The sequence below is a fragment of the Helianthus annuus genome, chromosome 17 (assembly GCF_002127325.2).
Source record: "Helianthus annuus cultivar XRQ/B chromosome 17, HanXRQr2.0-SUNRISE, whole genome shotgun sequence".
In the NCBI taxonomy this organism is placed as follows: Eukaryota; Viridiplantae; Streptophyta; class Magnoliopsida; order Asterales; family Asteraceae; genus Helianthus; species Helianthus annuus.
The window spans coordinates 144,906,485-144,934,007 of NC_035449.2; the positions used below are offsets into that span (position 1 = coordinate 144,906,485).

Consider the following 27,523-nt stretch of genomic DNA (forward strand, 5'->3'; position numbering starts at 1 on the left):
CAAGATCTTGACCCTCAATCTTCTCGATGAACTGAGAAATCGTCAAACCATCATATACTCCAGTGTTCTTTAAGATCATCAAGTAAGTACCCCACTCCTTTTGAGGTAAAGCGTCAGCTAGCTTGTCGACCCATTCTTCATGATCTTTGGTTATGCTTAACATTGACATAGATCTCACTAAATGGAAATATCTTTCAATTAGTTTCTTTGTATCTTCCCCTGGCAAACTTGTGAAAAGATCAAATTCTTTTTTAAGCAGTACCTTTTTGCTCTTAATCATCTTTTCACTTCCCTCAAATTTGATTTTAAGAGTATCCCAAATTGATTTTGAAGTTTTGTCATGTTGAAGCAATATAAAGATGTCTTCTTTAATGGCTTGCTGAAGTAGGCTAATCATCATCTTTTCAGCTTTGTACATGTCACGTTCTTTGTCACTGAATTCCGAGATTTCTTTTTCAACTTGCAGATCTGTACGTGGTAGAACATACTTCTTCAAAACACATTCCCAAGATCTCAGATGGTTAGCTTGAACCCAGTTTTCAAACCTATCTTTCCAACCGTAATACTCCTCAATGCTCATTAGCTTCAGGGTTTTTGCATTGTTCCAGACTCATTTTCCAAATTCATGTTTTGAGCAATGGAAGCCGGAGTAGTCGGGGATGTGGCAAACGCGTTGTAAAATTCTTCACTCATGATTCGGCAACACGTTTTAAAAAAAAAACAGCACTTTTCAAGCGAAATCACTCTTCAAGCGAAATCACTCTTCAAGCGAAATCAAACTTTCAAACAAAATCCCTGTTCAAGCGGAATAACTATCTCAAGTGAAATCAGTTCAAGCGAAAACACCAATTTCAAGCGGAATACCAGTTTGGAGCGGAATAACTGATTTCGTTTGAAACTTTTCAAGCGAAATAGCTCATTGAAGCGAAATAAGACAATTTCAAGCGGAATCAGCAAAGCGAAATCTCAATTTCGAGCGGAATCAAAGATGTTCGTTCAAGCGGAATCAGAACTTTGGTCCATTTTAGTTATTTTTAATCCGAATTTTGTTCTGAAACTCTCAAGGGTTTGTTAAAACACAGTTTTACACAATATATGAAAAAATTATCCGATTTTAACCGTGAAAACTAGTTAATTTTGTAAAGAAGGTGTAGAAAATAGAAATTTCAAGCTTAATCGGTAAGAACTCCTCTTCCTGAGCTCTGATACCACTTGTAGGATCTTGTAATGACCCGAATGAGTCGTTCAGAGGAGTTTTAATCTATTTCAAAGGCGGAAACAGAGAAATAGACTTCGAAACAGCTTGAATATCACTTGAAACTACTTTCTGATTGATATAACAACAAATACAATCACAGGACAAACCGGCAGCACCTCGGTATCCAAATCATAAACTATTACAACTGATTTCGCTTGAGGACCTATATATAGACATGAGATTCCGCTTGAAAGTGTCAAGGTGCATTTCAAGCGGAATTAACTATGTTGATTTCGCTTGAAACTGCACATGACACATTCAAGCGGAATCAACTCATTCAAGCGGAATCAACCTTTTCTCGAACAACGTGCCCTGATCTAACAATCTAGTACAAGACTCGATACAAGACGAAGTCGACAGATGTATGCACCAACAATTTAAAATAAGGGGTACATTGGTAATTTGTTGTTTGAAAAGCTATAAGCTGATCAAGAAGTCACAATCTCTTAACTTTTCAAAAACTCATTTTCCTTCATATCAAAAAGTCATTTTAAAAAGCACTTTTTCATTTGCCAAACACTACAAACAACTTATTGGCTTTTTGATAAGTCAATAAGCCAATAAGTTGGTTGGAAAAGCTTAGCCAAACATGCCCGAAATCTGAGGATGTAGAACCGGAGATGAAGAACTTGAAAGCGCAGCGATGAACACCAATTTAAAGAAACCCTAATCGATTTCAGTTTCTTTGAACCAATTTGGAGTTGCTAGGTTTTCTGTATGAAAATGTGATTTTGTTTTATGTGGCTTTGTTAATTTACATAACTATGTGATGCTTTTAGTACGAATTGTAGGTTTTTAGGAACAAGATCCAGTAATCGGTTTAAGTCATACGAAGGTATTTTTCTTTACTATCTCTCTCTTTCTCACTCGGTCCCTACTAAGTTGATGCAAAATTCCAGGCATCAGCTATGATGTCATCATTGCTAATCATAGCTTCTCAAACGGCTGTATATTGGTGAAGAAATTAGCACAAGACTACCCAAATGTGATGTTGCCTTTGGGTTGGCAAACAGAAGGTTATACCCTGTCCACAGGTACTATTCATCATCCTTTATTGTAAACCTATACACTTTTTGTTGCACTTAAATGTGATTGCCATTGAAAATAACCATTATTATATTAATCGATTTTTTTAAATACGGGGTCCATACGACTGTGTAGGCCTGTAGGAGACAAGTCTTTCAGTTCAGAAGAGACATATATGATGCACTTTGCTAGAATCAACATTAGTGGAACCAACATTATTACTCTGAAGCAACCGTTGATGCAATTCTTTCCTGGTTTGTTTTCATCTTTGTTTGTTTATAAGAGGTGCATGATACGCGGATTAGAGGATGTACTCAGTTGAAACGATTCATTTTTAAAATATGGGCCAAAACTGGTGATTTTTGCAATCACTTATTTTTCTCTTGATTTTTAGCAGGGGTCTTCTGGCAATCACTTATGCTTGAATTTTGTTATAAAAAGTGTTAGGCGCTCTGAGGCAATAACGTCCCTGGGCCGACAAAGCAGACTACTTTTTAGTCATGTTTTATAAAAATTATTTATATTATAATCAGTATTACAAGAAGTATATTGTTTCTGTTTGCATGCATCTATAAGGTCTAAACACCTTGCAAAGTCTAAGAAACCGGTACTTCTTTAGATTAGATTGTAGGTGATAACATGACCTGCCCCACAATTTCTTTTGTTTATTGAGTAAAGGCCCTAATGGATTGATTCAAAATTTGACCCAGTTTACTTTTGATGGATATGGATTAGGCCATTTTTGCTCATACACAGGCTGCTTCCTATCCAACCTTTGGGTTGCATATGCTTTTGTAGCAGGTCAACTTTCATCTTGCTGGCTCTTTTGTTCATCAGTTTAGGGCAATTGAAGCTTATAGTTTCTGTTAGTTACTAATTAAAAATGGTTAATTTGTAAACAGGATTGGTGGATCAGGCATGGATATTAGAAGCAAAGCAAGGGTAATTAGATTTGTTACTTATGATTTATTTATGTATTTAATCTATGATTTGAACTCAATTTATTTAATTTTTGTTTTGTTTGTTTGTGGGTTTTAGACACTTGTTGGTCCGGTGGATGATCCGAAGAAGCTACCAAAATGGAACAATGATGGGCCCATCACAGGGCAAGCCCCTCGGGAAGACAGTGAAGTTATTTTATAGTGAGTACAATCATCCCCTGTAGTTTAACTTGTAATTAGTCACTAAAAGTTTTCAAATTTATTTTGGTGTTTCGGCCTAATATTGTGATTTGATGTATTTAACAGCCCTCAAGCCATTTTCAAGGATCCGTTTAGGAGGGGCAACAACACATTGGTACATTTTCAGGAATTTCTATATACATGTTGGAACCCGAAGGTTTATTCATGTAGGTTATTAAAGTTTAGGGGTTGATCTTGTAATTACTTAGTTCTTATGTTTTGGGTTAATCATTGTGGTTTGGGCTAGTTATTAGAGATGTCGCATGGGCCTAGTATTTCGGCCCTGTTTGTTTTGTATTTAATCAACTTTAACCTCATTGTGTGAGGTTGTTGATTGGGTTTAGAGTTGGGGGCGACATCAAGCATAGGAACCGAGTTCTTCACGAGTCTTGTATCAGTCTTTGGCAATCATTGAATGCAAGATTTCGGTTTGTTCTTTGTTCATTGTTTATATTTTGATCTTTATATTTATTCTTGAATCACCTATTGATTGGTTTCCGCACAATCAATAGTTTGTTTGATATCATTGAGAGATCCTCACGGGTTTTACAATTGGTATCAGAGCCATTGAAGCCATTCAAGGGCTCGGTTTTGATATCACTCGGATTCAAGAATTTTATATGCTACTGATCTGTTTTGTTGAGTGTTTTGCAGCAGTATATTTCATCTGTTCTTGACAGAATCATCGAAATAATACTGATTTTGGTTTGTTAATTTCTGGAAAAGGTGTTTGCTGAATTTACGGGAAATCGGTGGTCAACAGATTCAAAGATTACAATATCTTTGAATTTTGGAATTGCTGAAAAGTCGGGATTGCGAGTAAACAGATCTTATCATTTATTGTTTTGCAGGTTACGACTCGCATTCATCTAGTTGCGGCTCATCACGTTCCAGTTACGACTCGCAACCATCACTGGTTTCGGTTCATCTTGCTTCAATTGCGACTCGCAACCATCAGCTCAGTCTCCACTCGCAATCAAAGCTATTACGACTCGCAACCTTGATTTCGGATCATTCTGTTTTCGTTACGACTCGCAACCTCTTCAGTTACGACTCGCAACTACAGTAGACTTGACTCGCAACCTCAGCTGTTACGACTCGCAACGACACTGTTTTACGGACTGTTGGACTGTTGACTTTTGGACTTAATAAAATTAATTAATTAATTAACTGATTAATTAACCATGTCATCGAACAACAGTGAACTGTCTGCCCTTAATCAACAACAAGAATTGGACTCAAAGCTTGGAACTACAACACGCATTCCAAGGTTAACTGATGCTAATGACTTTCCCGAGTGGAAGTGGCGCTTTGAACAGCACCTGAAGGTTAAGGATTACAAGTTATGGCGCAGCATCTTGAGAGGACCTAGGGAGATTATGATGGAAAGCCCCACAGAACCAGATGTCAAAATAAAGAAGCCTCGAGATCAGTACACTGAAGATGATGTGCTCATTGTTGAAGAAGATGATCGAGCTCTTTCCTACTTAACCATGGGTTTGGGTCCTAATATTGCTATTGGTTTTCGCACCTGCAAATCTGCCAAAGAATTATGGGATTCTCTGGTCGAAGTGTATGAAGGAAACGAAGATATGAAAGAGAGCCGAAGGAATTTGCTGCAACTAAATTTCAACCATATTTATGGTGAAACGGTAGACAATCAGATTCAGAGGTTTGTCAAGCTGGTGACTCAAATGCAAATGGAAGAAATTCATACCACAAACGCATCCACCAACAGACAACTCCTTAATGCACTGCCCAAGAGTTGGGATCATCATGTAGCCATGATCAAGAAAACCAAAGATCTTGCAAGATGTACCCTGTCAGAGATGATCTCACATATCAAAGCTTGTGAATTGGATGATAAGCAGAGAGAGACTAACTACAAGAATAGCATGCTGGCTGCAGGTTTCTCAATTGCTCCCACCACATCTAGCGACAGTAACACAGCTCTTCTGTCTCAAGGAGGATTCCAAATGTTTCGCAATGCTACATCTGCTAAACCTGCTCCCACTTCAGCAAATGTCTATAGCTCAGGGTCCTCTACTCAAGCTTCTCCTACAAGTGCTGGAAAGGCTTCTGCTGCACCTTCTGCCTCCGTTGCGAGCAATGAAATGGTTGCATTTTTCTCGAAACAGTCAAAGGAAAATCTTGAAATAGCAGCTTCCGTCATAAATTGTTTGAATGCTTTTGCTTCAGGAAACCTTGGTCCTCCTAAGTTTTCCATGGATGATTTGGATCAAATTCATCCAGAAGATGTGGAAGAAATGGATATAACTTGGCAGATGGCCATGGCAGCTTTTAGAGCTAAAAACTTTGTGAGGAAAACAGGGAAAAACAAATGGCAAGGTCTTACGTTTTCGGGCCCCGCAAAAATGCCATTTGAGTTTCGTTGCTATAATTGTCATGAACAGGGCCACTTGGCTAGAAATTGCACTAAACCCAAGGTGAATGGTGAACAAACTCCAGCGCAGCCTGCTGCTCCTGTTACGCCCAATCGAGAAAGAGCTCTTGTGACTGCCTCTGGTGTGCCTGCTGATAATGTCAACAGTGGAAGCCCACAACCAATGGGATTGGCCCAAGCTTTGGTGGTTCAGCCTGATTCGCCCTTTGACTGGAATTCAGAGATCGAAAGACTTCACATCTCAGCTCCTGAAAATCAAGCAAACTCAAGCAATATCGCGTTCATGGCCAGCGACGATCCATATCCAGTGAATGCTGATGTGAAGGTGGCACATGAGGAGGAGGAGTCGTCAGCTGAAAACTTTGCCTTCATGACTCAAATCCTGTCAGCACCTGTCAAAGGTCTCACGAAAGAAGAGGTAATTTCTGTTTTCTGCACTCCTGAATGTAGAGAACGAGTTGAGGCCTATAGAATCCACAACGCTGAGCTAATCGAAGACTATAATGAAATTAAACGGAAAAATTTCACTTTAACGAAAAAGGAAAAACTTTTCAAAGAGAAAATCGAAGCTCAGCGTAAGGACATCGTCCAACTCAAGGACGATGTTAGTGTAGCTACGGCCCAACTCATCATAGTCAAAGAAAAACTGTGTGAGGTTACTAAAGAACTGGAGAATGTCAGGGATAAATACCAAATTAATCAGTTAAACATTAAAAAATTCGATTCCTCCAGTAAATTAGTAAAAAATTTGTGTGATCAACAATTGGCTTATTCTAAAAAGAAAGGGTCGGGATTAGGTTATAATCAGACTCCTCCTCCGTACAATAACAATTACACATACTTGCCTATGACCGAGGAGGAGATGCTGAATGAAAGTAAAATGACATACGGACCCAAAAATAATAAGCCCTCAGTGAATGTCGAAGGTCCCAAAAATAGTAAGTCCTCAATTAATGTTAAATTTGCTGAAGAGCAGGTAAAACCAGAGACATGTTTTGTATCAAAGGGTACTTTTGATCCTAACAGTTCTTCGTCATGTGCAGATTAAGTACCTGAAGTGATATGGGGAGATTTGTTTGGAAGTGAACAAGTTTTAGACTCTGATTCTTCTAAAACTTCTTTTGATAATACTAATTCTGGTTGTGTGTTTGGACAAGCGTTTTTGAACTCATTTCATAGTTATGTTTCGTCTTCTTTTGGGCCTGATGTTTTGGGCAAAACAGTAAATGCTTGTGATGAACCTTTTGAAAATGCGTGTGATGATGAATGTTTTACAACTGCTGAAAATTGTGATTTTGATGTTTCTGATTCTCAAGGTGAAAATAGTGTGACCAATGATGTTCCTCAGGACACTTTCAGTGAAACCACTGAAAATGCTTCACAAGAGAATCAATCAGACACTGATTTTTCGTGTGAATCAAATTCAGTGGACGTTTCTACTGATGAATCTGGTGGGACCTCTTTGGATGGCAACGATAAAAGGGGATCATTATTTGTTAATGAAGTCTCAGCCTCGATTGAGACTGAAACTAAAAATGATCTGCAAAACGAGCAAGAAGTCATTTTCAATGAAAATTTGAAAGAAACTTTTTGTGAAGAAAATCTTAAACCAACATCTGAAACACCAGCTCAAAATGGTTTTCATGAAACAATAAGAAATGATAACTCTACTTTTTCAGATTCTCATGCTTGTGCCAGTGCTAGTTCTGATCCTCAGGTATCTACACGCTCAGGGAAGGCACAAGCAAGTCAATCAAAACAGAACAAGCAAGCTCCATCTTCAAGACCCAAAAGACCCGCAGCCACTGTGAATCGTCAAAACTCTTCCACAGTGAAACGACAAACGTGTTTCAACTGTGGGATAGCCGGGCACATTGCCAGAAACTGTGTTTCTGTACCTTCCTCTGCGCAGTCTAAAAATCAACATGCACAACATCAGAAAGTCAAACCAAATCGATTTGGTCCTTCTAAGTCAATGACGACTCATAAGTCTAAGACAATGAAGAACGACCATCGTAGGTTCAGGCCTTCTGATCAAGATTGGAATGCAGCCAAACGTAGACATAAAAATCAGCAAAATCATTTTTCAGAAAACCGATTTAAGGCGTTTGGTAATTATGCTAACAACTGGTCTAAACAATATTGGAAACCTAAATCTAGAGCCATGCATTCCAACTTGCCTCATACACTTCATAAAAATTCTGCCAATGAGAATTCATCAAAGTTTTTAAATAAAGACAATCTGGTATGGCAGAGGGTAACTTACATCGATGCAAAGGGACTACCCAGATCCACTATGGGCTGGGTACCTAAATCTAACTAATCCCGCTAATCGTGCAGGAACAGCTGTGGAGGACTACCGTGCGCCTCTGGTACATGGATAGTGGCTGTTCCAGGCACATGACAGGAGACTTATCCCAACTTGTAAACGTCAAAGAATTTAATGGAGGATATGTCTCATTTGCGGGAGGTGAATCTGGCAGAATCACATTGAAAGGAACTGTTCGAAACGGCGTTCTCAGCTTTGAAAATGTCAATTATGTTCCAGAACTGAAACACAATCTGTTAAGTATTTCGCAGATTTGTGATCGAGGGAATTCAGTTCATTTCACGAAGAAGGGATGTCATGTTCTTAAGCCTGGGATTGTTATTCCAGAAGACTGGTTCTTGATGACAGCTGAAAGAAAGGGAAATGCTTACGTCATTGATATGAACAAGAAACCGTGTGAAGAGATCACTTGTCTATTTTCAAAGATTTCAGAGCATGATGGTCTGCTGTGGCATCGTCGACTCGGCCATGTGAATATGAAAAATCTGAACCGTCTAGCTAAAGGTCAACTGGTACGTGATCTTCCGATCAAGGACTTCATGTTGGTGGAAAAATGTGTTGCTTGTGCGAAAGGGAAAGCTCATCGAAAACCTCATAAGACTAAACCAGCGCCCTCGACAAAAGCTGTACTCGAGCTACTTCACATGGATCTTTTTGGTCCAGTAAATGTGCTGAGCATTGGGAAGAAAGCTTACTGTTTGGTAATCGTTGATGATTACTCTCGCTACACTTGGGTGTATTTTCTCAGTCACAAAAATGAAACTGCTGTCTTGGTAAAACAATTCATCACTTTGGCTGAAAATCAAGCGAGCACTAAGGTGAAGGTTATTCGATCAGACAATGGGACAGAATTCAAGAACGTGACTTTTGATACTTTCTGTGTTGATAAGGGAATCGATCGTCAGTTCAGTGCGCCTCGAACTCCACAACAAAATGGAGTGGCTGAAAGAAGGAATCGTACTCTCATTGAAGCTGCGCGTACTATGCTGGCTGATTCAAAGCTTCCTAGCTTCTTTTGGGCCGAGGCTGTTAGCACGGCTTGTTATATCCAGAATCATGCTTTAGTAAACAAACGTCACATGAAAACCCCTTATGAGATTCTGGAAGGACGTAAACCTTCGGTTTCACACTTTCGCATCTTTGGTTGTCCATGCGTATTATTACTAATGGACTCCAACGGAAAGTTTGAAGTCAAAGGTGACGAATGTTACTTTGTTGGATATGCTAAAGGCTCTGCTTATAGGGTATACAACAAAGTAACTAAAAAGGTCGTCGAGTCGTGCAACATTGAGTGGCTTGAAGAGAATGCTACGGACGCTAGAGTTGGTCCAGATTGGTTATACGATTATTCTACTCTGTTTAAATCATTTAACATTTTGTCAAGTGATGTTTCAGTTGCAGGTGTGTCTATTCCCACACAACCATTGTCGTTTGAAGATACGGAAGACGAAGCACAGATGCAAGACAACGTGAGGCATCATACCGTTGATCCACCGGGAATGGTGTTTACGCAACATCCTACACCGACTCCGATGGTCAATCGATCCCCTGAGGGTGCATCAACTAGTGACTCTGCATTGTTTCCTGAACCAATTCTTGAGGATTGTACTGTCACTTCTCCTGTAGTTCACACTACAACCGCACCTAATGAGGGGGAGTCTAGCAACACCACCACTGAAGAGGAGATTGTACCTGATTTGGCCATACCTACGAGCGTCCAACGCAATCACCCAATCGAAAATGTGATTGGTCCTGTAAATGCAGGAATTTTGACCAGGAGTCAATCAGGAACCATTAACACTTGCTTATATTGTGACAACTCGTACTTTACCGTCTCGTACATTACGTGTAACCATTGAACTAATGTGAATAATGTGATTAAGTTGTGTGATCGAATGTTATGTGCTATATAATTTCATAAGAATGTGTATGTTACTACTTGAACCGAATGCCCAACCGAACACAAACCCACTCGGTTCATTTAGTGGACTCGAGACCATGAGAAAACCCATGTGGGGTTTCGGCCCACATCCCTTGTACGCATATATATACACATGCACATTATAGGGTTTTAGTTTTTACAATCTTTGCAACCACAAACCACACACACACAAGCTCTCTCTCTCTCTCGAATCGGAACCGAGAACCGCCGAGCACCTATTCAAGCTTTTGGATTCAGAATCCTTCTCTCCTTGTTTCGGTTAGTATCAAGTTAATGAATTCGTGCTTACATGATCTTGCTAGGATTCGAATTGCATGATAGTAATCTAGGGTTGCTTGATGTATGTTTGATTTACAAGTTTGATAGTGTTTAAACGATTTTTGAATGCATATCGGGTATGATGTTGTTAACCGGCTAGATACTTGTGATCATCGGATATATAGATGTATGGTGGATCGGCTGAATTGATTGTGCTTGTAACCGGCCATGTGTGTATGTGACTTAATCGGATTAATTGATTTATCTTGGCTATATGGTTGTATAAATTGCTATGATTTCTGCTCATATGTAAAGACGTGTTCATATATGTTTCGGTTAGGGTTCTTGTTAAGAACTTGTGAATTATGCTCGTTTGATTGGATATTGATCAAGATAGAAACTGTTAATGGACATGGTCAAATTTGGAAACTGATAATGTGAATTGATTTGCATAAATGCGTATAACTGAATTGCATGAAACATGGAAACTGTTACAAGTTGTTAGTCACACGGATTGCGAGTCGAGACCGAGATTGCGGGTCTTGTTGCGACTCGGAACCTCACACAATAGCACAAGCCGAAACCATGGTTGCGAGTCCCGTTGCGACTCGTAACCAAACCATGATGAGCCGAGACCACCCGTTGCGACTCGTATTCAGCTGTTGCGACTCGTAACCCCGGTTGCGACTCGAGATCCCCGTTGCGACTCGAGACCGGCTATTGCACATACACTGTTTTGGGCCTACTTTGTCACGGGCCCAATCGTACGACTGTTATGCTATTGGACTGCTTACCTGTTTGGGCCGACATGTTATTTGGGTGAATACTATTTGGGCCGGGTTATGGTTGGGCCGAATATTTAGATTGTTTATCGGATTGCTGATACGTGTACGTGTTTACCATGATCCTTGCATGCTTGCAACGTGTTAACTTATGTGATACATACGTGCGATACTTGAACCATACCTGACTGATGTGGTAACCCTGTTAGGACGTGGTTGACCACCGTTAGTTCAAGAAACTCTCCCTTTCTCTTTGTGTATCTGCCGAGCAACCCAAGGTGAGTTCACACAGCCAAGGCATGGGGTTCCCAGGGTGGGAATGGGTTTGAATGAAATATACGTAACAACTTAGATAACGGAACTTAATGATATGAGACCTCAGGGTGAGGGTGGTGAATGATAAGATACGGCTAGACTAGTATACCTTCTTGAACAGATCTTCGCACACACGCCAAGGGTTGGCTGCGATAATTATGACTGATCTTCGCACACATGCCTCGGGAAGGCTGCGAACTAAACATATTAGAACTTCGCACACATGCCAGGGTGGCCAGCGATACAAATATACATAGTCTAGGATATTTGGGAGTATTAACCCCAATCTTCGCATACATGCCGAAAGGGCCCGCGATACGAACCAATATTATACATGAACAATGAACGAACTAATACGATGCATGATTAGATGAACGAACGCAATGCTTGCTATACCATTTCTATTACTGAACTTACTTTCTGTGAACTCGCTCAACTAGTTGTTGACTCTCTGCTGCATGCCTTGCAGGACCTTGGGTACTTATGGAGCTTGCACAGGGAGGAGCAGGTCGTTGTGGGCAAAGGATCGTGAATGCTATTTCAACCCTTATGATATTTCATACGTTAACATTTATGTTTGAGTTTTACTTAAATGCTTCCGCTATACTTAACTATATTACACGTTCAATATGATTGGTGGTTAAGATCCTGGTCATGTCACGCTCCCAAGCGGTGATACTCCGCAGGTGGATTTTGGGGGTGTGACAGATTGGTATCAGAGCCATTGGTTATAGAGAACTAGGTTTTAAGATGGGAAAAACGTTTTATTAAAACCAGACTATAACCAGAACAGTGCTCTCAACGATCCACAACGACGCTTCGCTCCACGTGCAAGACTCGACATCCTAGGTAATAAGGTGTATGTTTATTGCCTGTTTGCTAGAACTGCTTAGATCTTTGCTCGCATTACGCTTAGATACACATGACTTTGTTACATGAGAACACCTACGTGCTTATACTTTTCTGTCATCGCCCTACTCGCGAACCACTCTCATTTACGTTACTTGTACTACGAAGATCATGTCTGGACGAATCAACATGACTCAAGCCCAGCTAGAGGCTCTCGTTCAAGCTCAAGTTGCTGCGGCACTTGCAGCTGCTCAAGCAGGTAGTATACCCTGTAGTCATAACTTACACTAGGATCTTTAGATCCTACATTCCTAAGCTAGCCCTTGTATTTAAACTTTGCCCTATTCGTACACAATAGGTCAACCAGCGCAGCAGGTTTGCACCTTTAAGAACTTCATGGACTGTCGTCCAAATTCCTTCAGCGGCACAGAGGGGGCAGTGGGACTCCTCCATTGGTTTGAAAAGTTAGAATCAGTATTCGAAATGTGCGAGTGCCCTGAGGCTCGCAAGGTCAAGTTTGCCACCGGCACCTTGGAGGGAATAGCACTGACTTGGTGGAACGCCCAAGTTCAGATCTTAGGGTTGGCAGCTGCTAACGCCACCCCATGGAACGACTTCAAGGAACTCATTAAGAGGGAATATTGCACGCGTGAAGATATTCACAAGCTGGAAGACGAGTTGTATAATCTGAAAATGGTTGGATCTGAGATCGAAGCGTATACAAAACGGTCAAACGAGCTGGCCGTGCTGTGTCCCACTATGGTGGACCCTCCATACAAGCGCATTGAGATGTACCTCAAGGGATTGGCGCCAGAGATTCAGAGCCACGTGACCTCGGCTAACCTCGACAACATACAGGAAATTCAGCGTCTCGCTCATCGCATCACCGACCAGGCAGTGGATCAGAATAAACTGCCTAAGCGTGTCAGCACTACTGCTACAGTCACTCCAGCTGCTACTTCTGCTACACCCAACGACAACAAACGGAAATGGGATGGGGATTCCAGCAGGGGATCAGTTCCCGATCAGTCTCAAGCACAGCAGCGCAGGACGAATGACTACCAGAATCCGAGTCAGCAATCATCTGGCAGCCAGGAGCAGGGTGGATACAGGGGAGTGCACCCACTATGTAAAAAGTGTAACAGGCACCACAGTGGAAGGTGTCGCAAGGAACGTTGTCAGAGATGTCTCAAGATAGGGCACGAAGCCAAGGATTGCAGAAGCTCGCGGCCAACTAATCAGAACCAGCAACTTCCACCACCAGCTCCTCAGAACCCACAACAGCAGCAGCCACAGCGTGGAAATCGGGGATGTTTCCAGTGTGGGGCAGAAGGGCACTACAAGCGCGATTGCCCGCAGTTGAACCAGAATCAGAACAACAACAATAACCAGGGCAACGGGAACAACAACAACAACAATGGCAACGAGGCAAGAGGTCGAGCTTTCGTGCTAGGACAAGGAGACGCTGTTTGAACTTATAACTCGTTTGGATTTTCATTATTATGTCTCTGTTACTCAAACAAAGTTTGGTTTGAACATAAATCGTATTGGGTTTTATGAATTATTTTAACTACTATACCTTATGTTTGATATGATGGATGGTTTGATATATTTGAACGCACCTGCCGTAGTTAAGGACCTTATGAACAGGGTATGCAAACCCTACCTAGACAAGTTCGTCATAGTATTCGTGAAGTCCACTTCTTAGGCCACGTAGTGAGCAAGGATGGGATCCGTGTCGATCCATCCAAGGTAGACTCGACCAGAAACTGGCCTGCACCACGTACTACAGACGGTTACCAAGGATTTCTCGAAGATTGCTCAGCCACTTACGCTACTGACACAGAAGGGTGTCACCTACCGTTGGGGAGATCCCCAGGAAACTGCTTTTCAGCACCTAAGGATAGCCATGATCACACTACACGACGCACGATTTAGAGCTGGGAGCTGTTGTTTTCGCGCTTAAGATATGGCGACACTACCTGTACGGTACCAAGTGCACGATTTACACCGATCACAGGAGTCTCGAGCATATCCTTAAGCAGAAGGACTTGAACATGCGTCAACGGCGAGGGGTTGAACTACTTAGCGACTACGAATGCGCCATCAAGTACCATCCAGGCAAGGCCAATGTTGTGGCGGACGCCCTCAGTCGGAAGGACACTCTACCTCAGCGCGTGCGAGTGCTACAGCTTACAATTCAGTCTAGCCTTCCAGCACAGATACGAAATGCTCAGGTAGAAGCATTGAAGCCCGAAAATGTCAAGGCTGAAGCCTTACGCGGCTCACAACAACAAATGGAACAGAAGGCAGACGGCGCCTACTATGTAACGGGGCGTATTTGGGTCCCACTTTATGGCGGTCCCCGTGAACTTGTGATGGGCGAAGCACACAAGTCTCGCTACTCGGTACATCCAGGGTCGGATAAAATGTACCACGACATCAGCACTATTTATTGGTGGCCTAGCATGAAGGCCCACATCGCTACGTAAATCGGAAAACGCTTGACCTGTGTGAGAGTCAAGGTCGGATACCAGAAACCAGCTGGCCTACTTCAGCAGCCTAAGGTACCTCAGTGGAAATGGGAAGAAATTTCCATGGATTTCGTTACAGGCCTACCTAGATCCCAGCGTGGGAACGATACCATATGGGTCATAGTTGATCGACTCACCAAGTCTGCACACTTCCTGCCGATTAAGGAAACGGACAAGTTCTCCACTCTCGCAGACGTCTACCTTAAAGAAGTTGTTTCGAGGCACGGGGTGCCCACGTCTATCATTTCGGATCGCGATGCACGATTCACGTCAGAGCTTTGGCAAGCGATGCATAAATCATTCGGCTCACGGTTAGACATGAGCACAGCATATCATCCTCAGACGGATGGGCAGTCTGAGCGTACGATCCAAACGCTAGAAGACATGCTTCGGGCATGCGTCATCGATTTCGGCAACGGCTGGGAAAAGCATCTCCCTTTGGTGGAGTTCTCGTATAATAACAGTTATCACACCAGCATTCAAGCCGCTCCATTCGAGGCATTGTACGGACGTAAATGCCGGTCACCTCTCTGTTGGGCAGAGGTGGGGGATAGACAGATCACGGGTCCAGAGGTTGTAGTGGACGCCACAGAAAAGATTGCACAGATACGACAACGCATGGCGGCAGTACGCGACAGTCAGAAAGCCTACGCGGACAAGCGTAGAAAGCCTTTGGAATTTCAGGTCGGGGACCGGGTTTTACTAAAAGTTCACCCTGGAAGGGTGTAGTTCGTTTTGGCAAACGGGGCAAACTAAATCCACGGTATGTCGGACCATTCAAGATCATAGAACGAATAGGCAGGGTAGCCTATAGATTGAACCTACCAGCCGAACTCGGGGCAGTTCACAATGTCTTTCATGTGTCGAACATAGAGAAGTGTCTATCAGATGAAAACCTCATCATTCCTTTTAAGGAACTCACTATCGACGACCGGTTGCAGTTCGTCGAGGAACCAGTTGAAATCACGGACCGGGATGTGAAGGTCCTCAAAAGCAAGAGAGTCCCTCTTGTTCGAGTTCGTTGGAACTCCAAACGTGGCCCAGAGTACACCTGGGAACGCGAAGACAGGATGACAGAAAAGTACCCCCAGTTATTCGAAACCAATGCCACCACTACTGAGGCTGAAGCTACTACTTCGGAATTTCGGGACGAAATTCCAGATCAACGGGGGGAGGATGTGACACCCCAGGAAAATCAGTGAACAATACAGTTTACCTAGCTTCCTCAGTGAGTGCATACCAAAATTTCGGGACGAAATTTCCAATTAGTTGGGGATAATGTGACAACTCGTACTTTACCGTCTCGTACATTACGTGTAACCATTGAACTAATGTGAATAATGTGATTAAGTTGTGTGATCGAATGTTATGTGCTATATAATTTCATAAGAATGTGTATGTTACTACTTGAACCGAATGCCCAACCGAACACAAACCCACTCGGTTCATTTAGTGGACTCGAGACCATGAGAAAACCCATGTGGGGTTTCGGCCCACATCCCTTGTACGCATATATATACACATGCACATTATAGGGTTTTAGTTTTTACAATCTTTGCAACCACAAACCACACACACACAAGCTCTCTCTCTCTCTCGAATCGGAACCGAGAACCGCCGAGCACCTATTCAAGCTTTTGGATTCAGAATCCTTCTCTCCTTGTTTCGGTTAGTATCAAGTTAATGAATTCGTGCTTACATGATCTTGCTAGGATTCGAATTGCATGATAGTAATCTAGGGTTGCTTGATGTATGTTTGATTTACAAGTTTGATAGTGTTTAAACGATTTTTGAATGCATATCGGGTATGATGTTGTTAACCGGCTAGATACTTGTGATCATCGGATATATAGATGTATGGTGGATCGGCTGAATTGATTGTGCTTGTAACCGGCCATGTGTGTATGTGACTTAATCGGATTAATTGATTTATCTTGGCTATATGGTTGTATAAATTGCTATGATTTCTGCTCATATGTAAAGACGTGTTCATATATGTTTCGGTTAGGGTTCTTGTTAAGAACTTGTGAATTATGCTCGTTTGATTGGATATTGATCAAGATAGAAACTGTTAATGGACATGGTCAAATTTGGAAACTGATAATGTGAATTGATTTGCATAAATGCGTATAACTGAATTGCATGAAACATGGAAACTGTTACAAGTTGTTAGTCACACGGATTGCGAGTCGAGACCGAGATTGCGGGTCTTGTTGCGACTCGGAACCTCACACAACAGCACAAGCCGAAACCATGGTTGCGAGTCCCGTTGCGACTCGTAACCAAACCATGATGAGCCGAGACCACCCGTTGCGACTCGTATTCAGCTGTTGCGACTCGTAACCCCGGTTGCGACTCGAGATCCCCGTTGCGACTCGAGATCCCCGTTGCGACTCGAGACCGGCTATTGCACATACACTGTTTTGGGCCTACTTTGTCACGGGCCCAATCGTACGACTGTTATGCTATTGGACTGCTTACCTGTTTGGGCCGACATGTTATTTGGGTGAATACTATTTGGGCCGGGTTATGGTTGGGCCGAATATTTAGATTGTTTATCGGATTGCTGATACGTGTACGTGTTTACCATGATCCTTGCATGCTTGCAACGTGTTAACTTATGTGATACATACGTGCGATACTTGAACCATACCTGACTGATGTGGTAACCCTGTTAGGACGTGGTTGACCACCGTTAGTTCAAGAAACTCTCCCTTTCTCTTTGTGTATCTGCCGAGCAACCCAAGGTGAGTTCACACAGCCAAGGCATGGGGTTCCCAGGGTGGGAATGGGTTTGAATGAAATATACGTAACAACTTAGATAACGGAACTTAATGATATGAGACCTCAGGGTGAGGGTGGTGAATGATAAGATACGGCTAGACTAGTATACCTTCTTGAACAGATCTTCGCACACACGCCAAGGGTTGGCTGCGATAATTATGACTGATCTTCGCACACATGCCTCGGGAAGGCTGCGAACTAAACATATTAGAACTTCGCACACATGCCAGGGTGGCCAGCGATACAAATATACATAGTCTAGGATATTTGGGAGTATTAACCCCAATCTTCGCATACATGCCGAAAGGGCCCGCGATACGAACCAATACTATACATGAACAATGAACGAACTAATACGATGCATGATTAGATGAACGAACGCAATGCTTGCTATACCATTTCTATTACTGAACTTACTTTCTGTGAACTCGCTCAACTAGTTGTTGACTCTCTGCTGCATGCCTTGCAGGACCTTGGGTACTTATGGAGCTTGCACAGGGAGGAGCAGGTCGTTGTGGGCAAAGGATCGTGAATGCTATTTCAACCCTTATGATATTTCATACGTTAACATTTATGTTTGAGTTTTACTTAAATGCTTCCGCTATACTTAACTATATTACACGTTCAATATGATTGGTGGTTAAGATCCTGGTCATGTCACGCTCCCAAGCGGTGATACTCCGCAGGTGGATTTTGGGGGTGTGACATATATTCTTGTTATCTTTCTCAAATCGAACCTAAAACCATTGATATAGCTTTGCAGGAACCTGGCTGGGTAGATGCTATGCATGAAGAGCTGAACCAGTTTGAAAAACTTGGAGTATGGAAGCTCGTCAAGTTGCCAGCAGGAAAACGTAAGCTTGGAACTAGATGGGTATTTCGAAACAAGCAGGATTCTGCAGGTGTCATCGTTCGAAACAAAGCAAGGCTGGTGGTTCAGGGATTTAGACAAATCGAAGGACTGGATTATGATGAAGTATATGCTCCGGTTGCACGACTTGAAGCCATCCGGATCTTTTTGGCTTACGCGTCTTACATGGGATTCACTGTTTATCAGATGGATGTCAAGACCGCGTTTCTCTATAGAGATGTGAAGGAGGAAATTTTTGTCGAGCAGCCGCCAGGGTTTGTGCATCCAGATCATCCTGAGTACGCTTACAAGCTAGACAAGGCGCTGTACGGGTTACACCAGGCTCCTCGAGCTTGGTATGCCACACTAACAGAGCATCTGTTGGCTCATGGGTACACGCGTGGCACCATAGACCAGACTCTGTTTATCAAGAAGGTAGGACGTGATCAAATCTTGGTTCAAATCTATGTTGGTGATATCATTTTCGGATCTACAAGCGAGGATCTTTGCAAGGAATTCGAGAGAGTTATGAAAAAGAAGTTTGAAATGAGTGCTCTGGGGGAGATGACACTGTTTTTGGGTCTACAAGTCAAGCAGAGTTCGCAAGGAATTCTTATTCATCAAGGGAAGTATGTGGATGATGTGCTGGCAAAGTTCAAATTCACGGACGCAAAGCCTGCTGAAACACCTATGGCAGAGAGACCATTATTGACTGAAGATGAAGAAGGAGAGTCTGTCGATCAACGTCAATATAGGTCCATGATCGGGTCATTGATGTATCTCACAGCTAGCCGTCCGGACATCATGTTCGCTGTTTGCAACTGTGCACGCTATCAGGCTAATCCTAAAACTTCTCATCTTACTGCTGTTAAACGGATCTTTCGGTATCTTAAAGGCCGACCTCGGTTTGGCCTGTGGTATCCGAGGGATTCCAATTTTGACTTGTTTGCTTTCTCTGACAGCAATTTTGGAGGTAGTGACAGTGACAGGAAATCTACATCTGCGGGATGTCAATTTTTGGGTGATCGGCTCATTTCTTGGCAGTGCAAGAAACAACAAACAGTGGCGATATCCACAGCTGAAGCTGAGTATGTTGCTGCTTCTGCTTCTTGCTCTCAAGTGGTGTGGATGCAACATCAATTGCAGGATTATGGTTTGACTTATCTTAACACTACTATTTACTGCGATAATGATGCTGCAATACAAATTGTTCGAAATCCTGTTTTCCACTCCAAAACCAAGCACATTGATATTAAAGTTCATTTCATTCGAGACTGTTTTGACAGAGGTCTTATTACTCTTGAACAAATTGACACAGATGCAAATGCTGCCGATTTGTTCACCAAACCTGTCAGCAGCTCGAAATTCAGAGTGCTTGTGGATTTTCTAAAAATGATCCGTTTTACTGATTGAGCATGTTTTTGTTTTTCGTAGGTAAATTTGTTCATAAAGTTTTCTATTCTTAGGTAGTTTTTATTTCTGCACAAATTTAGGGGGAGAAAAATCGAAAAATACAAAAACATTAAAAAAATCGAAAAATACAAAAACATTAAAAAATTGAAAAATACAAAAAGAGGTTTAAAAGGAAGTGTGGCTGGACTGGGAAATGAAATGAATTTTCACATTATGGTCGAGGGCTGACTCATGTAAGACCAGTATCGAAAAAGTTTGACTCTAGTATGATGTGTTGGTAGGCTCTATCCTTAAGATTGGAAACATTAGCTGTTTCTGTTCAGAACTAAACTAGTACATGACCTCAGCAAAGAAAATCACTTGGAATTAGCTCATGTCTATTTGAATGTCTGTATGTTATCCCGATACACACAATTTTGATCTGATTCTGAAATCTTATCTGAAAAAGTCGTGTACCTCCTCTGCTGCATCCAGATACATGCTGACCTGGAGGTGCTAGGCAACTACAGCTTCTGCTGCATCCAGATACATGCTGACCTAGCTGTACGTTGTCGATCTGTAGATCAATTAACACCCGAAAGAGGCCCTCAAGTGCCCAAAAGAAACCCAATAAACCTATATCAAATTGAGAAAACTCATTTGATCTGTATATTATACCATCTCTGCATAAGATCTATTCTGTTCTCTTCTTAACCTATTCCCAGTTAAGATTTCAGAAATTTGGATTGGACTTGTGAAATATGTGGTAGGGAAACTGCTTGCATGATAGAGTGAGTTGTGCATAATTCCAGGATTTGATTAGTATTTGTTTGGGTGATCATTATTAAAAATATCAAAACATGATAAAATGAGATACAGGCAGTTATATGGAAAAGGTCTAGGAAGATGAGTTTAAGAGGACAAATATACTGGCAATCGTCTAGATCATCCTGTAGTAGATCAGTGTTGATAAGTGAAGTCAAGCCCGAAACCTTGTGATTTGATCCCTGAGTATCTATGCAAATTTCCTGATTTATTTTTTTAAATAATATTTTATTATTTATTTTTGTTTTTAGGTTTTTATTTTGCAAACATTGCTCAAAAGGTTTAATGGATAGTTTTTATTAAATCAGATTTTGAAAAGGGTTTAAAAAATAATTAATAAATCTGTTTTGAGCCCAAGTCCATAAGGCCCAGGCTCATAAGACATGGGCCCATGAAAACAGTTGAGTATAAAAGGTGATTACGAGTCAGAATCCTTATTCACTCGCAATCTGATCTCATTTCTCTCTCAAGATTCCGGCAATCATCATCGGTTCCGACTGGTTTCCGATTGCGACTCGCAATCTGATTTGATAATCATCAAGGTACTATGACGTAATCATTCAAGTTTTGCAGGAAAGTTTGAATATTTGTTGAAGATTCCGATGAATTTTTGAAGATTCCGATGAATTTTTGAAGATTCCGATGAGGATTTGAAGTTTCAGATGATGTTTCCGATGAACTTTTGACTCGCAATCAAAACATTTAAGACTCGAAACCAGCGGTTACGAGTCGCAACATCAAGATTGCGACTCATGGTTGCGACTCAAATTGTTTGTTGCGACTCATGATTGCGACTCGTAATCTGCTGGTTGCGACTCAATTTTGCTGGTTGCGACTCATGGTTTCGACTCGAGACCTTTGGGTTGCGACTCATGGTTTCGAGTGAACAGTGACAGTGTTTGTTTTGATTTTCATTTTTATCACTGTTATATCTGTAATTGGAAACTTATATGATTTGTGTTATGTGCAGAAAAATGGATTTAAAGTTTATATCTTCTCATAATCAAGTTGGATATTTAGCACCTCCACCAGTGAAGCACAAGCAGCTGTATACGTCGTTGATCAAAGGCCTAAATACATGCAGGATTGTTCATGCTCTACGTGAGAATCCAGTTGTTTATGAAAGCCTTATTCAAGATTTTTGGAAGACTGCTAAAGTTGAAATCGTAGAAGGAAAGGGAGCTATAGTTGCAGAGATCGACGAGACGAAGGTTATAGTGACTGAGCAGATTATTAGAGATGTGTTGAAGTTTAATGATCAGGAAACAGATCCAATCGAACTTGCTGCTGGAACCATTGAAGCAATTTTGCCTCGTTTGAGTTATGAAGGAAAGTTTCCTCCCCTGGTTAAGAAGTTTGTTCATCCTTACTGGCGTCTATTACTGCACATGTTCCTCTTGTGCATGACAGAAAATAGAGGGGGAATTGATCAGTTGAACACTACACAGACTGCTGCGTTGATTTGTGTGATTACAAACGAGTCGTTCAATTATTCTAAATACATCTTGGAAGCAATGAAGAGGAATGCAATCGGGCTTCGAAAGGATAAGTTTCTTATGTATCCAAGATTTGTAGAGATGATTTTAAATGAGCGTTATCCTGAATTGAAGAGATCTGGTAATACGTTGGAGTTAAAACCCATGGGTCCTTCATGTTTTGGTGCTCTCACTACGAAGAAAGGAACGGAGAAAAAGTTTGAGGGTTTGATCGAGTTGGAGAAATTTGGTCAGTTTGCAGAGACCGAAGATATTGGTGAGAATCCAGTGATGGCACGAGCTGTACCTGCACGTGCTATTGTTGCTGAAGAACATGATATTCCAAGGAGAGCTGAAGATGAGCCTGAGCCAGAGCGTATTACTATTAACTCTGACGATGAAGGTGTTGAGATAATGTGTAATTCTGATGATGACATAGAACTTCCTCCTGAAGTTAATGCTGATGCTGTTTCTACGGTTAATCCAGTGATTACTGCTGAGAGTTTGGCTCAGTTATTAAAGTCTGTGACTGAAAAGATGGGAAATCCTCCTTCTGGTCTTTCAGTTCTAAATGAAGAGCCTAGTGAAAACCCAAAGGATCCTGATTCCCTACCCTTGAAGCGGAAAAGAAGGGATCCTCGGATTGGAATGTATGTTGAGAAACACAAAGATCAACCCTTGATTACTGATGAAGATGATGAAGGTCTTTACGATTTTGATTTTGAAAAGAATATTACTGATACCACCACCTCTACCGCAGACATCTTTGAGTCTAATGTTGACGCTCAAAGAACTGATATGGATACCACCGATGTTACTGTCGAAGTTCAAGCTACGAGTGTTGTTTCTGAGCCTGTTGGTGCTGTGTCACTTGGTGTTTCTGATTCTGCTGGTCCTTCTAATGTTGTTCATGATATGCCTAGTAGTTCAAGTGGTAAAAGGCCTGAGGAACCAGTAAGAATGCCTTTTGACGATGACTCAAGTGATGAAGATGAGTTTATCAGTATGAGAGAGATGAAAAGAAGGTTGGTTGTTGTTGAGCAAGACTCGATTCACAAGGAAGCGAAGATTATCCAACTTGAAGACACTATAGTGAAAAAGGATCAACAGATTGAGCAACTTCAAGGAGATGTTAGTTTGTTATTCTCTATGGTCTATGCACCTTACGTTGATGATAACCCTGGAGGTCCTGGACACATGTTTTTCGAAAGATTGAAGAGGGAAGTTCAGCGTAACTTTCCATCGTTGCGTACTGCTGACTCTATTGTTAAACCTCTTAAAGGTGTTCGGGATCCATTTACTAATAAGCGAATGAAAGCAGTGCACTGGCCTGTGACAGACAAAGAGAAAGTGATTCCGTTGGTAAAGAAGATTCCTCAAGGTGCTTTGAAGTCTCTACATTTCTGGGCTTATGATGAGCGTCTTGGTCAGGCAGTGTTTGTTTGTGATGGTGATGTTAATTTTCGCTTAGTGGATCAAGTGGATGTGCTCAACATTGCTCTTGAAGATTTAGAAGTGTTGGCTCAAAATCAGATACGAGCTACTGAGAAATATGAAGCAATTGCCAAGGGATGGACTGCAGCTGTTGCTTCAGCCATTCATATTCGCAAGAAGGGATTCGGTGGTCTTAAGGATCGGTTAGGTGGTGATCGTGATACTTGAAGCGTCAAGAACCTGCATGCATAAACCTAGGGGGAGATTGTTGGAACCCGAAGGTTTATTCATGTAGGTTATTAAAGTTTAGGGGTTGATCTTGTAATTACTTAGTTCTTATGTTTTGGGTTAATCATTGTGGTTTGGGCTAGTTATTAGAGATGTCGCATGGGCCTAGTATTTCGGCCCTGTTTGTTTTGTATTTAATCAACTTTAACCTCATTGTGTGAGGTTGTTGATTGGGTTTAGAGTTGGGGGCGACATCAAGCATAGGAACCGAGTTCTTCACGAGTCTTGTATCAGTCTTTGGCAATCATTGAATGCAAGATTTCGGTTTGTTCTTTGTTCATTGTTTATATTTTGATCTTTATATTTATTCTTGAATCACCTATTGATTGGTTTCCGCACAATCAATAGTTTGTTTGATATCATTGAGAGATCCTCACGGGTTTTACAATACATAAATTAGTATACTGTAAAATGTAAAACGGGCGGGTAACAGGTTATACCGGGTTCAGGTCAGAAGAGTTTTGGCCAAACTGGGTATGGGTCCAAGTCAGAACAGATTCTGACCAAATTGACTAACACATAAATTATACATGGTCCGGTCGGATCGGGTCAGACGAGGTAACGGGTCATACCGAGTTCAAGTCAGAATGCGTTATGGGAAAACTAGGTACGGGTCGGGGTAAGGGGTCGTACTAGGTTCGGGTCATAATGGGATCTGACCAAACTGGGTAAAGGGTCAAAACTGATATGTAACGTCTAAATGAAGGTTACAAATAGTATAGTTTATTGAAACAGAATTTGTTATGAAATTTTACCCAAAAAAAACTCAATTTTCAAAAGTTTAGGTTGTTAAGAAGCAATGTGTCTTTTTTTTTTTTTTTTTTTTTTTTTTGTAGAAGGGACTCAATTTACTTAAGGAAAACTTTTGCCAACTCAAGGATATGCAACTTCAAAGCGACTCGACTATCTTCATTGTATTTCTACTGTCATTAATTTATATAATATGTCATTTTGTTTCTATTTTGTTTTATATATTCACTGATCATTTTATCTCATGCTTTCTTTTTGGAACAAAACTTATTAATTTTACATTGATGAAATTGTAGATTTTGTATGATTTTGAAATACCATAAAGCCAAAGAAAGATTACCGAATGTTAATTAATATATCTACATCTATTCTGTATTATAAGGAGGACCAAAAAGTAATTATACATAATTTTATGAGTTTTAAGTAATTACAACTTTTAAAACATATGGTCCAATCCTCTAAAACATATTGTTGACTTTTAAACCAACTTCCCTCATGATGTTTAAATGGCAATAACTTTTTCATATGTTAATTTTTTTTGAATTACACCATAAAAACGAGCATTTCATTCTCTTTAGTTGAGTTTGGTATTGCTATAGTTCTATATATATTTTTTTTTAAATTAGCATGTTATGTGTGATTACCGGTGCTTGGGTGCAAGTGAGCTGAGCGGCTCGCAAGCTGCTCGAGATCGGCTCGAGAAAAAGCTCTAAACGAGGCAAGTCTTATGGAGCCCGAGCCGAGCTTGAGCCTTAAATCCATATACTCGGATCCCGTGTCAAATCCATTCAATCTTTTGTACATTTTTTTTCATAATGTTTGTTAAACATGAATGATTATCCACTTATAAGAAATCATATAAAAAAATTCTTTTACAAATATAATTTTTTTAAAACAATCTATAACCCGTGAAGCTCACGGGTATATAACCTAGTATATGTATATTCAAAATCTTGATTGGCACTTTTAGTAAAGGTTTATGATTTGTATGACATGTGCAGATTTGTGAAGGGTCCTCTATTTATGCAAGTGCTATAGCCAATAAACTATTTTTTTTGTAAGGCAGCCAATAAGCTAATTGAGGTGGTGGACAAGGTACAACTTTTATAGAAAAAAAGGTACAACTTTCTTATGTTACTAGTCTTTGAGGTAGCTTTATTTCTGCAAAAAACGTGTATATCCGGACATGTTAGCCGGGCCTGCAACCCTAGTCCCGTCAGATTGAGAGTTTGAGACAAACAACCCCTCTAGTCCTGGTCCGAGAAGAAGGAAAGGAGGCAGGGAAACGGGTGGGATCGGCACTATTGTTTCATATATAAACACTAAATTTATAACAGGACAATATATTTACTGTTAGAATGATAGTTAATAATGGCAAAATTTAAAGAATAAAGCAAGATGCATTCTATCAAACATTTAATCTAGATGAAACCTAAATGAAATAAAGTTTTGGAAGCTTTTTTCTTAACATAACAAATTAACCTTTGTATTTCTCGACGACTTTAGTAACCTAAACATTAATTTCAATTGAAACAAACCAGCTTATTAATTGTAGGCTTAAATGGAATAGAAGGTACAACTAAAATATTAAATTCTATCAAATATTAATGATTTAGAGTTTGACTATTCGTAACGATATTGTATATGCCATTTTCTGTCACATCATCATCAGAAAGTAATTTCAAAAAATATGTAATAGTTAACGCTCTTTGATGCTCTGTTCTATTTTTACTTTCCAGAAACTTTCACCTTATTTGGCGTTATAGTAGAAATGCCCCTTTATTTTCATGCCCCTATAACATCCGGGGGATGGTGGGTGGTACTGGGGCGTTATCAAGCCTCTTGACGCGTCTATAATACCTATTACCCATAGTCTTATTGCTCGAGTTATCAGACCCTCACCCGTTTACAAAATTCTTAAAGTTATCTATTTATATTTGGTTATGTATTTAGTATATATTTGATTATGTATTCAACGAGTAAGATTATTCAACGAGTTGGCCATTCGAGTTATCTATGTATTTAGTATAATATATTCAACACGTAACAAATATTGAACGAGTTGGCCATTCGAGTTATCAAATCCTCACCTGTTTATGCAATTCCATTTTAATTACAAAAATTGTCCTTTATATTTACACTAGATTAGAACCCCGTGTATTACACGGGCCGAATAAATGTGAATTTATATACTAAATAATAAAATAATATATCTTTAAAAACTTTGTTTATTATATGGATTGAATACATATAATTTTATATACTAAAAAATAAAAAGTTATATCTTTAAAAACCCCTTGTATTGTTGTACAGGTTGAATAAATATAATTTTATACATCAAAATGAAAAAATACTAAATAATAAATTATTTATATATTTAAAAAACCCCGTGTATTGTACGGGTTGAATAAATCTAATTTTATATCAAATAAAAAAATTATATTTTTAAAAACTCATGTATTACACAGGTTGTATAAATGTAATTTTGTATAATAATTTATAAAAAAAGTTATATCTTTAAAAAACCCTGTGTATTACACGGGTTGAATTTATATATCAAATAATAAAAAATTATTTTTTTAAATACCTCATGTATTACACGGGTTGGATAAATGTAATTTTGTATAGTAAATGATAAAAAAATTGTATCTTAAAAAACCCTGTGTGTTACACGGGTTGAATAAATGTAATTTTATATAGTAAATAATAAAAACTTATATCTTTAAAAAACCTCGTGTAGTACACGAGTTGAGTTCTGATTAATTTCAGATTTTGATTTCCTGCATTTTCTCTCCTATTAAATAATAATAATTTTTCTCTCCTTAAAATTACATCTTAAGTCATATT

At 40.3% G+C, this 27,523-nt stretch overlaps 1 protein-coding gene across 4 annotated transcripts; it reads left to right on the forward strand.

Moving 5' to 3' along the window:
- Nucleotides 1-1,839: 1,839 nt before the first annotated feature.
- Nucleotides 1,840-26,689, forward strand: LOC110928287. 4 transcript variants are annotated; one of them, XR_004886747.1, is made up of 9 exons: nt 1,840-1,973; nt 2,050-2,093; nt 2,158-2,292; nt 2,420-2,538; nt 3,020-3,085; nt 3,187-3,226; nt 3,323-3,426; nt 3,532-3,580; nt 25,678-26,689. XR_004886747.1 is itself a non-coding variant. In XM_035986900.1 (8 exons), coding segments are annotated over exons 3-8 (339 nt in total). In that variant the 5' UTR covers nt 1,840-2,093; nt 2,158-2,292; nt 2,420-2,459; the 3' UTR covers nt 25,679-26,689. The 4 variants fall into 4 exon arrangements, 2 of the variants coding, with proteins under 2 accessions (XP_035842793.1, XP_035842792.1); XR_004886748.1 differs by having other exon boundaries at nt 1,857-1,966; XM_035986900.1 differs by having other exon boundaries at nt 1,840-2,093.
- The last annotated feature ends 834 nt before the right edge of the window (nt 26,690-27,523 follow it).